This window comes from Ochotona princeps, chromosome 5, assembly GCF_030435755.1.
Source record: "Ochotona princeps isolate mOchPri1 chromosome 5, mOchPri1.hap1, whole genome shotgun sequence".
In the NCBI taxonomy this organism is placed as follows: domain Eukaryota; kingdom Metazoa; phylum Chordata; class Mammalia; order Lagomorpha; family Ochotonidae; genus Ochotona; species Ochotona princeps.
The window spans coordinates 51,834,819-51,847,312 of NC_080836.1; the positions used below are offsets into that span (position 1 = coordinate 51,834,819).

The window sequence follows — 12,494 nt, forward strand, 5'->3', positions numbered from 1 at the left end:
CATGGCCTAGCTGCTAAAGTCCTCGCCTTGAATGCCCCGGGATCCCATATGGGCGCCGGTTCTAATCCCGGCAGCTCCACTTCCCATCCAGCTCGCTGCTTGTAGCCTGGCAAAGCAGCTGAGGACGGCCCAATGCATTGGGACCCTGCACCCGTGTGGGAGACCTGGAAGAGGTTCCTGGTTCCCGGCTTCGGATCGGCACAGCACCGGCCATTGCGGCTCATTGGGGAGTGAATCATCGGACGGAAGATCTTTCTGTCTCTCCTCCTCTCTGTATATCTGACTTTATAATAAAATAAATAAATCTTTAAAAAAAAATTTCTGACTTTTTCTTGAATTGTCTGGTTCCTTGATTATGCCAGTTTTGTACTCTGTCGTTAGTTAAATACGTGTTTATATCTTCCCATTGCATTAACTTTTTGTTATCATAAAATGTGCCTTCTTTTTCCCTCTTAAAATTTGTTCTTATTTCAGACAGTTTTGTGCAGCATTAATATAATCATTCTAGTCCTCATATTGCTTTCATGGTTTCTTATTTTCCATCAGTAGATTTGCAGCATATTAGTGGTTTGAATTGAAATGCTTGTTGTAAACAGTATATAATTGGATCTTCAAAAATATGGTCTGAGAATCCCTGCCCTTTGGAGTATTTAATACCTAAATTTAATGTAATTATTTCTTTGCCTGAATCTATGTATAGATTATTTCTTTGCCTGAATCTACTATAGTACTTGCTTTCTGTTTCACATTTCTTCCTGCTCTCATTCTTTTTACTGCCTTCTTTTGTGTTCAATGCTATTTTCTAGTGAAATAATTTTTTTAATTATGTTTTTAGAAGAATTTTGTTAATAGTTGGTCTTAGGAGTACCACATCATCAGTTTTTTTCTTTTAAAGATTTGTTTGTTTATTTATTTGAAAGCCAGAGTTACAGATAGGGAGGGGGAGATGATGAGATCTTTGTCATCCACTGGTTCACTCCCCAAATGGGCTACTGTCTCTGGAGCTGGGCTGATTTGAAGTGAGGAGCATCTTCCCAGTCTCCTGCATGGGTGCAGGGCCCCACACATTTAGGCCATCTTCTGCTACTTTTTTTCTTAGCAGAGAACTGGATCAGAAGTGGAGCAGGCCAGGCTCACCCAGTACCCATGTCAGATGATGGTCCCAGAGCACAGGCCCTACTACGTGCATCTTGTAACAGTTTACTTCAGGTTAATACTGAATTCCAGTTAAAAAAAGGAATTGCTTCAGTATAGCTTTTCTGTCTCCCATATTGAAGACATGGAGGAAGCTCTTGACTCCAGGCTTTGGGCCAGTCTAGCTCTGGCCATTCTGGACATTTGGGAAGCAAACCATCAGATGAAAGTCTTCTCTCTGTGACTGGCCCTCTCTGTAATTCTTCTTTTCAAATAAATCTTAAATCAAGTAAATCTTAAAAAAATGGGAAAGACTGAATCATGGGAGTGACAAATTATATACAGTTTTGTTTAATCAATGATTATGGTGATGCATATTTCAGTTACTTTGTTGTACTGATGGTTCCTTCATTTAATACGTTATAATTTTTTATCAAGCCAGAAACAGTTCTTTTATAAAGCCAGTGTCAAATAATACTTAATAATTGCTTGCACATGATGTTAAATAACTAGTTGTTACACAAAGGCATAAAGAAAGGATTCAACACATATGGTTTGAATGAGTGAAGGAATATAAGTCTCAACATAAGATATTACCCCCATCTTGGGCCCAGCGCGATAGCAAGTAGTTAAAGTCCTCGCCTTGCATGCGCCGGGATCCCATATGTTCACCAGTTCTAATCCCGGCAGCCCTGCTTCCCATCCAGCTCCCTGCTTGTGGCCTGGGAAAGCAGTGGAGGACGGCCCAAAGCCTTGGGACCCTGCACCCGCGTGGGAGACCCAGAGGAGCTCCTGGCTCCTGGCTTTGGATCAGCTCAGCTCTAGCCGTTGCGGCTCACTTGGGGAGTGAACCATTGGATGGAAGATCTTCCTCTGTGTATCTGCCTTTCCAATAAAAATAAATAATAATAATAAAAAGATATTACCCCCATCTTAAACTTTGATTAAACAGCTTTATTAGCAGAGTTAACATACCGTAAAAACTCACTTATTTTAAATGTAGATACTTTTGCAACCATCATAATCCAGTGTTGGACTACTCTGTTCCTCAGAAGGCAAACCTTCTATCCAGTAGTAGTCCTTACTGCCAGCCCTTCAGCAGCAGCTAGTCTACTTTCTTTCTGTTTGCCTGTTCTGGTCATAGACTCATATAACATGTGACCTTCTTTCACATAGGGTACTGTTTTCAAGGCTCATCTTTGTAGATTGTGTTAGCGTTTCACTTCTTTAATGAAGTGAATCCTTCCAAGTAATATTCCATTTAATGGATATATTACATTCCATTTCTCCATCAGTTGGTAAACACTTGCGTTCCCACTTTTTGGCTCTTAATGAACATTCATATGTAAGTCTTTGTTTGGACCTATGTTTTTATACCTCCTGAGGTACATATACTTAAGAGTGGAAATGCTGAGAAATGTGATAAATATGTTATCTTGCCTTCAGTCTTGGTTTAGCCTGGGCTTTCCCAGGCAGTTGGGAAGGAACTACAGCTTGGGGTTGAGGGAGCTTTCTCCCTCCCCAACCCCTCCTGCTGCCTGCCTATCAAATAAATAAACATATAAAAAGGAAAAGAAAGAAATCAATTGATAATTGAAGAAAACTGACCTGAAGTTTATGGATTTATTTCTGCACACTCAGTTCCATTATCTCTGTGTATGTAGTTACTGAGTGTCACACTGTCTTCTTACGTAACTTTTTGAAGTAACCCTAAATTAGGAAATGGAATTTTTCTTTTTTTTTTTTTTTTAAGGTTTTATTTTTATTTGAAAGACAGACTGAGAGAGGAGAGATGTCCAGCTTCTGGATCACTCTCCAAATGGCCAAAACAGCCAGAACTGGGCTGGTCTAAAGCTAGAAGCCAGGAACTTACTCTGGGTCTCCCTCTTGAGTTCAGGAGTGCACACATTTGAGTCATCTTCTGCTGCTCCCCAGGCCATTAGCAGAGAGCTAGTTCAGAAGTGAAGCATCAGGCCTGGCAGTGGTTCAGTTGACCAGTCCTCCCCATTCAAACACTGGGATCTCATGGGTGCCAGTTCAGTGCCCCAGTGGCCCTGCTTCCCATCCAGCTCCCTTCTGTGGCCTCGGAAAGCAGTCAAGAATGGCCTACAGTCTTGGGACTCTGTACACATGTGGGAGACTGACTTCAGATTGGCTTAGGTCCGGCTGTTGTGGCCACTTGGGGAGTGAACCGGCATATGGACAATCTGTGCATATGCCTTTTCAATTAAAAAAAAAAAAAAAAAGCCTAGAACATGCAACACTTAACTAGTGCCTACATGGGATGCTGGTGCCACGAGCAGAGGTTTAATGTGCTTAAATACCAGCCCCAACTTTTGTTATTTTTAAAGTTTCTTCTCTCTGTTATGGATTCCTTACATTTCTGTATAATTTTGGAATGAACTTGTCAGTTTCTTTAAAAGCTTGGGTTTTTGATAAGGGTTACATAAAATCAAATTAATTGGGAGTGTTGATACCCTACAATAGTATGTCAAATACGAACTTTTTAAAAACATTTTTACATTCTTTAGTCTCTGCACTGACCCATACTGGACCATGGAGGGAGATGACATCTCTGAAGGACAGAACTGGGGTTTAGATTCTTTGTGGAGTGTTTCGAATGATGATGTCCTGATGTTTTCCATGTCCATTACTTGCTCTAATGTGGATACCACAGATAAGGAATATCTTTGGTATTCAGAGACAATGAAGAAAATATTAAAATGATTTTCTTACTTTACTCTCTACCTGGGAAAGGTTTGCACTTTTATAAGAATTATGTATTTACTGTGAAAGCAGAGTTAAAAGAGGGAAAGACAGAAACCTTCTATGTGTGGTTCACTCCCTGAATGGCCACAGGAGCCAAGAAGGGGCCCATCCAAAGCCAGGAGCTTCCTCCAGGACTCTCTTGTGGGCACAGGGACGCACACACTCAGTTTCTTTTCCACTGCTTTCCTAGGCACATAAGCAGGGAGCTGGGTTGGAAGTAGAGCAGCCAGGACCCAACTGGCACCCAAGCGGAATGCTGGCTTCTCTGTAGCAGTTTAACACACTACATCACAATGCCAGCCCCCCCCCCCCAAAGGTTTGTTTTTATAAAAGGAAGATTATTTTAAGTTGAATAACAAATATTGCAGACTAAAGATCATTGGACTAAAGTAAGGTATTTAAAATTGAGCTTTGGAGCTCTAAGTCTTTAAAAAAAAATTCTTGCAATTGGAATTGCTTATCCAAACTTGAATTTTATCTGTAGAGATTTTCATTTAAATAAAACTAAGATGCATGTGATAATATGCCAACTAAAAAGTTTTAAATTTGAAATTTGTTGCTGTATTGCAAAAGTTAAATATTTTTACAGAAGCCTCACAAATAATTTTACTTGCAAATCTAATAGTTCTATTTTTATGGGGTTTAATATTTTCATATTGTAATTTTCTTGCATGAATATTTGCATTTCAGTATGCAGGTTCATGTCCTGGCTGTTCCACTTCCTTCCAGCTCCCTGTTTGTGGCCTGGGAAAGCAGTTGAGGATGGCCCAAAGCCTGGGGACCCTGCACCAACATGGGTGACCCAGAGGAAGCTCCTGGCTCCTGGCTTCGCATCAGCCCATCTTCGGTCTATGCGGCCAGTTGGGGAGTGAACCAACAAGTGGAAGATCTTTCTTTCTGTATCTCCTTCTCTGTAAACCTCTTTCTCCAATAAAAATAAATCTTGGGGGGAAAAAGAATATTTGCAGTTTTAGCCAACATGTACTCTTGAGTTTGCAAATTATGAAGTAATTGTGTAAAGGATATGTTATTCTGCTTTATTTCTTCAGCGGAAGATCCATCCAGAAGCTATGTAAAATTACGAGATTTTGTGCTTGTGAAGCTTTGTCAAGATTTGCCATGTTTTTCCCGGGAAAAATTAATGCAAGGATTCAGTGAAGATATGGCTATAGAGGCACAACAGAAGTTCAAAATAAATAAGGTATTTTTATCTTGTGGGAAAAAGATAGGGACAATTTTTTTTTCCTTAAAGTACGTAACTACAACATCGTAAGAACATTAAGAGTATATATGACATGAAGGGGACTGGTGCTGTGGTGTGACTGGTTAGGCTGCCACTTCCCACATAGGCACCCATTTGAGTCTTGGTGGCTCTATTGCCACTCCAGCTTCCTGCTAATATTCCTGGGAAAGCAGTGGAGGGCAACCTGCCCAAGTATTTGGGCCCCTGCATCTATGTGATAAACCTGGAATAAGCTTGTGGCTCCTGACTTCAACCTGGCCAGGCCCCTAGCCATTGCAGCTGTGAACCAGCAGATGGAAGATTCTCTCTTTCTTTGACCTTCTGCTCTGTGTAACTCTACCTTGCAAATAAAGTAAACCTTAAAAAGTATGGGAAGTAGTAGTAGAAAAGTATAGTCTTTGAAGCTAGAGAGTTCGTTTTAAACTAATTTAGTTTACCTCTTTGGGGCTCAGGTTCCTCCTGGGAAAATAATAGATTTTATGGCTACATTAAAAGTAACAGGTAGAGGGCCCGGTGCGGTAGCCTAATGGCTAACGTCCTCACGTTGCATGTGCCGGTATCCCATATGGGCACTGGTTCTAATCCTGGAGGCCCCGCTTCCCATCCAGCTCCCTGCTTGTGGCCTGGGAAAGCAGTGGAGGACGGCCCAAAGCCTTGGGACCCTGCACCCGTATGGGAGACCTGGAAGAGGCTTTGGGCTCCTGGCTTCGGATTGGCTCAGCTCTGGCCATTGCGGCTCACTTGGAGAGTGAATCAACAGAAAGATCTTCTCTGTCTCTCCTCCTCTCTGTAAATCTGACTTTACAATAAAAGTAAACTTAAAAAAAAAATAGAAGTAATAGGCAGAACAAAGATGGATAAAACAATGTTGTTTTTGTACAACACCCCTGCAGACAGCATTGGTGAGTAAAGCTTGGATTATGGCAGTGCATGTAAAGAAAGGATTTCCCGTGTTAAAGATGAGCACTTAGTACTTGATGGACTGCCCACTTTAGCTTCTGGGGCAAGACGACAATTAGGCACAGAGATCGTTTCTTAGTTCACTTTCACATACTTCTACATGCTTGCTCTTAAATGTATCTTCCCTAGAGTTCTTTATTCAACTCTTGTTTCTTCTCTTTATTATTTTCCCTGTGAGGTTTCATCTAAATCTCTAATACAGATTTTCCCTTTAAGTGCCAAAACTCCAGCAAACTACTCAGTTTGAACTGCAACCTTAATGGTTTCCTCAGTTCAGAATAAAACATATGTCTTAACAGAATAGTAGGCCCTTTGTAGCTGTGGGGTTCTACATCCATGACTCAAGTAACGACAGACCTGAAGTATTCAGGGCACAAGACTGCATCTGTACTGATATACAGCTATTTATAGAATATTTAAATTAACTCATTTATGTAAGTGGCAGGCATTTGCCTAACAGTTAAGACACGTGAATCTTATGTCAGAATTCTTGGTTTAGTGTACTTCCACTTGTAACTCCTGCTCCTGTTAATGCAGAGCCTTGAGAGCAGTGGTGATTGGTTTCTGCTGTCCACCTGGCCAATCTATAGTTTTTGGCTTCTGGCTTTGGTCCCCACTGGCGACTGCTGTGGGCATTTGGGGAAGTGAGCCAGGGACAGGAGTAGCCTTGCCTTTTCTTGCCTCCTTTTTCCATCTCTTCATCTATTTAACCAGTCCTCTCTGTTTCTGTGTATCTAAATAAAATTCAAGTAAGAACTTAAATATGTGTAGGTTATTGCATGCAAATAGTATGACGTGTCTTTTTTTTTTTTAAATAATTAGGGCAATTCAGGATCCTAATAAATAAGGGACACAGAACCCATCATAATCTATATCCTGAGGCTGGATTCAAGTCCCCACTGCTCCTCTTCTAATCCAGTTCTCTGGTGGTGAACCTGGGAAGCCAGCAGAGCACAGGCCAAGTGTTTGAGTCCCTACAGCCATGTGGGAGACTTGACAAAGTTCCTGGCTTCAGCCTGGCCCAGCCTTGGGGATTTGTGTAGTCAACTGGGGAGTGAGTTGGTGGGCGGAAGATCTGTCTCTGTTCTCTCTGTTATTCTGCCTTTGAAATAAAAAATTTCAAAAGTCATGGAAATTGAAAGCAAGATATATTTATTTTAAACAGTAATAATAATTAGATCATGCCTACCCTGCTAGCTTTGGTTTCCTCCCATTTTCCTACAAGCCCTGGCATTACTTACGCATTTCCCAGCTGCTGTACTTTCTCTGTGTCCCTTTACATATACTATCCCTTTTATCCAAATTTGCCTGGCCAAATGATACTCATTTTCATTTTCTTTAGGTTTGTATCTCTCTTCGTTCAAAAACTATTTTTTTCCAATCTACTCATAGCATTCTACCCAGCCCAAATAAATTTTAAAGTTAACACAACTAGAAGAAAACTTGGAAAACTTACGGCTGAGTGACAACAAAACGTTGATTGCCCTGATACCTTTTAGCCATTTTTGTCTTCTCTGTGCCCTTTAACCTTTCACCTGTGTCACTGTGCTTTCCTCAGGTGATCATAACCATAAACCTGATGATTTTAACTCTTCTCTTATCCTTAAGATTTATGTGTTCTGTTCCTTATAAGCCCTTATGGCTTTAAGAACTGTCAGTTACAGTCTCTTCTAGTCATTTTTTCCCCCAGAATCCATGCCCTTTTAAATATTTTTACTTAAATTGCTCATGCCTTCATTTTTTTGTCTGGTTTAATAGTTTCTTTCTGTCTTCCTTTTTGCCTGCCTGCCTACCTTCAAATTAATTATTTATTTGAAAGCGAGTTAGAGGCAGGGAGAGACTCAAATCTTCCATCTGTTGATTCACTCCTTAGGTCGCCACAATGGCAAATGCCAGCCAAGCCAGGCCGAAGTCAGGAGCCAGAAGCCTCATCTGGGTCTCCTGTGAGTGTGGCAGGGTCCCAGGTACCTGGGCCATCTTCTGCGGTCTCTCCCAGGCCACTAGCAGAGAACTGGGTTGGAAGGGAGCAGCTGGCTCACATACTAGCACCAGGTGGGATGCCTGTTGTCACAGGTGGTGGCCTTAGCCATTCTGCTACAATGCTGGCCTGTGGCTTGATTTAGTCTCTGCCCTTCTTTTGCTAACATTTCTATGTACTTACAGGAATGACTTACTTAAAATTTAAATTTGTAATCATCGCTGTCCCATTTCAAAACTGTCAACTACTGGGGTAAATAAGGGTTCAAGATTTGATTGATCATTTTTTATTATTTTTCACAACATCAAGCTATCTGGTAAATGTGCATGTATGTATGCATGTACAATCACATGTAGACACCACACCCTCACCACTTTCCAGAATGACATTCTTTCCTCCTCTCAGTAGTTAGCTTGGGTTTTATTCCCTGAATAGTCCCCATATTCACAGGCTGTGCCACTGTAGAACTCATTAATGTCTCTATCATTAAATCAGCCACACCTCATTGATTTGTGTTACTCCCTATACTGCTAGCTCCTTTATTGCTTTTCTTCTAGTATCTAGTACAATTCCTTGCCTGTGGCAGATAATAACCGTGCCCTGTATTCTTTGGGAAAAATCACCTTTTTAAATTTGAAAATGTTCAGATTTTCTTTGTTTTACAGCAACATGCTAGACGAGTATATGAAATTCTTCGACTCCTTGTGACTGATATGAGTGATGCTGAACAATACAGGAGCTATAGATTGGACATTAAAAGAAGACTAATTAGCCCATATAAGGTAGGATTTTAAAGCTTACCATTGTATCTGTCATTGTTTAAAACATGAGCTGGCAACTGGTAGTATGTGGGAGAGTCCAAATCATTTTACCGAATCAACTTATACAAAACTGAAAATATCCTTCTAGCTAAAAAAATTTTTTGCCATTGTAAATTATGAATAGTCTTTATTTGCGTTAAAATTAATGCCAAGAATAATCTATCATGGTTAGGTTTTTGTGTGTCTTGTAAAAAATCTAAACACCCAGACTCTTCCCTCACAAATGGTCTTGTTTATTTCTCCCAAGTTTCATATCTTCCCATCTGTCATATACTCTTTCCCTTTTTCTCTTCTTAAAAATAACCTTGTCATTTACAAGCTCTGTACTTTACCACAGGTGAAAATACGACTGATTATATTGTTTACCCCTTTGGGGGACGGGGAGAAACATTATTTCTTCACCTTTCCCCTACTTTGTTACGGAATGAGATCATACTGGAGCTGAGTGTAGGATGTTAGGAGGAGTCTTTATTGCCCCAGCATGGTGACAGCAGCCCCTGCTGCACTCCCGGAGCCACTACGCTGGGTGGTGAAGGTCAGGAGTTATTAAGCTCTCATCCTCCAATCAGATTGAGAGCCACGCAATACAGTTTCAGCCAGGAAAGGAGTTACTGTGCTGTTAATTGTTCTGAATGGTGCAGAAGGATGGAGGGGCAGGGTGCCTTTTGCTCAAGAGCAGGTAGGAAGGGCGACGGAGTACAGAACCGTGCCCTGTCCGCTGTCAGTTAACCTGACCAGTGGGTAGGAGCAATCAATGGCTGCACCCCATCACGACTTCTCTTGTAGTTTCTACCTTTAAATGCAGAAATTGGCCCTCCTAGAGGTGGTTTGGTTTTAAACCAGTTTCATCACTGTTATCAATTTGCATGAATGAGAATTTGCTATATATAGTCACAGCTGAACAGTGAGCTGATTAGAATATGTATTAATCTGTTGAACAAGGAATTGCTGAATATCTGAACACGTGATGGTAACATTAATGTGCACTGTACCTGTGGTCGTGTATAACCCAGTTGCTTCTAACAGAAGTGACCGAATCGGTCTTAAAATTCAAGAAAGTAAAATAATGAATAACTGATCATTATGATTATATAATGATACACTCATATATAATTATTATAATGGTCTTCTCAGAAACTGTCAGAGGCTGGTGTTGTGGCATAGTAGGTTAAGCCACCAGTTGGGATGCCTACGTACCATAGTGGAGTGCTAGTTGTATCCTGGCTGCTTTACTTTCTAATGTGCCTAGGAAGCAGCAAACGATGGCTCAGATGCCAAGCATGTGAGAAACCTAGATGGAATTCCAGGATCATGGCTCAGCTTGACCCAATCCCAACCCATAGTGTGGGCATTTGGAGTAAACCAGCAGATGGAAAATCTCTTTCTGTGTCTTGCTTTCTGTCACTCTACCTTGCAAGTAGATCAGCCCAGGCCAGGTGCAGGGCTTTAAGAAATGAATCTTTGAAAGAACCTTCACCTTCTCTTTGTCCATCACCCACACATACACAGAGTTAAATATATATGTATATCTTACCTAGAACTTAGTACTAAGGTTCACTGAATACTAGTTGTCATATTTTTAAATATGACCATTTTTTAGTTACCAGTAGTTCTGAAGAGTTAGTTATCGTGTAGTCCATAAATACTTCTCAAGGATAGGCAACATGGAAATGAGCACAGTGGCAAGAAAATGTCAGATTTGAATTAAAAAACGATGGCACTTAATGTTGGTTCCCTTTCTAAAGTTAATGTGTCTGGCTTATTAAAATGTTTTGAACAGGAAGGAAAAAAGAATGTAAATAAAAGTCTCACCTACTTTCCTCTAACCCTTGACCCTTCGTATCCTCATCAACTGTGTAAAAATCATCAAAAATAAAAAGAAATGTTTTAAGTGTTTACACAGGACAGAATTCTTGACCGAGCTTTGGAGGAGATACTAGTTATTTATCCCAGCATCATTTGAACCAGTGTCTGGCTTTAGAGGGCTTGCCATTCCTGCTGAACATTGTGTTTAGGCTTCTTGGGCTTGGGAGGAAGGGGTTTGTATGGTACAAGTTTGACCGTATTTCTCTTGCTCTTATTTTTTAACATTGGAGTATAAAGTTATAAATACATATATTTGCTCTCTTAGCCTAACAAGTAATTGTGTTTGCTGTTTAGAAAAAGCAGAGAGATCTTGCTAAGATGAGAAAATGTCTCAGGCCAGAAGAACTGACAAACCAGATGAACCAAATTGAAATAAGTATGCAACATGAACAGCTGGAGGAAAGCTTTCAGGAACTGGTGGAAGATTACCGACGTGTTATCGAGCGGCTTGCTCAGGAATAGAAATTGTGCTACTCCGTACAGAAAACTTCCAAATTTCTGTACATTGTGCTGTGAAAAATCTGATGATGACTTTAATTTTAAAATCTTATAACATTTTACTTACATTAAAAGTTGTCTATCTTTAGTTGAATATTTTCTTTTGGAGAGATTGTATATTTTAAAGTACTGTCTAGAGTTTATGAGCATATATTACACTTACGAAAAAAGATATAGCTTCTGAAATACCACTGCAGCTGCTTCTCTTAAGCAGTACAATAAACACTTAGCTATGATGTTAATGCCTGCGAAGATTCTTAAATATTCATGATAAGCTGTTTTGGTCTTGTTCAAAATCTGATTTTAAGCTGTTAATACCATACCTTCCAGAATTTGTTTCTAAGATTTTTATACCTGACACTTTTAAAACATACTTCGTTAAATAAAGTTATCCTAATAATCTTACTTTTCATATATTTTGCTAAATAGAAAATGTTCCTCATATAGGTTTTTTTTTTTTTTTTAATAAACTCCTACCTTACTGACTGCTTGTTTGGTTATGTAGATAAGAGGGATAAAGGAAACCAGATACAGCCTAAAACCTAAATGTGTGGTATTAACTGAAGAAAACAGAAGCCACCACAAGCATTTTATAAATAATAATGTAGAAATCAGTTTCTAAAAGTCTTATTTTACCACACTATTATTGAAATATATTGTGTAAAATGTGTGTAAATTTCACATAGTATCAAGAACAGGATGTAAGTTGAAGCTCAGATATAGAAAGAGGAGGAGAGACAGAGGAAAATCTTCATCCATTGATTCACTCCCCAAGTGATCGCAACTGCCAGAGCTGCTTCAGGTCTCCCATTTGGGTGCAGGGTCCCAAGGCTTTGGGCCATCCTTGACTGCCTTTGCAGGCCACAAGCAGAGCTGGATGGGAAGCCAGACCACAAGAATTAGAACTGCACCCATATGGGATTCCAGCGCGTTCAAGGCAAGGACTTTAGCTGGTAGGTTATTGCGCTGGGCCCCAAACTATCTTTTTAAACACCTGGTTTGTTTGATACTTAAGGCAACTTTTTTTTTTTTTAAGATTTACTTATTTTGATTGGAAAGGCAGATAGGAGGACAGACAGAAGAAGATCCTCCATCCGATGGTTCACTTCCCAAGTGACTGCAACGGATGGAGCTGAGCCAATCCAAAGCCAGGAGCTTCCTTCGGATCTCCCACATGGTTGCAGGGTCCCAAGGCCTTGGACCATCCTTGACTGCCTTCGCAGGC

General features: G+C 40.3%; 1 protein-coding gene across 1 annotated transcript in view; it reads left to right on the forward strand.

Annotated features, from left to right (window-relative positions):
• Positions 1–11,674, forward strand: part of HAT1 (histone acetyltransferase 1) — a 49,379-nt gene extending 37,705 nt beyond the window's left edge. Inside the window, exons 9-11 of the mRNA XM_004577064.4 lie at positions 4,953–5,104; positions 8,750–8,866; positions 11,066–11,674. Of these exons, the coding sequence (XP_004577121.1) occupies positions 4,953–5,104; positions 8,750–8,866; positions 11,066–11,233 (437 nt within the window). The 3' untranslated portion in view covers positions 11,234–11,674. The remainder of the gene's footprint in view (positions 1–4,952; positions 5,105–8,749; positions 8,867–11,065) is intronic.
• Positions 11,675–12,494: the final 820 nt, after the last annotated feature.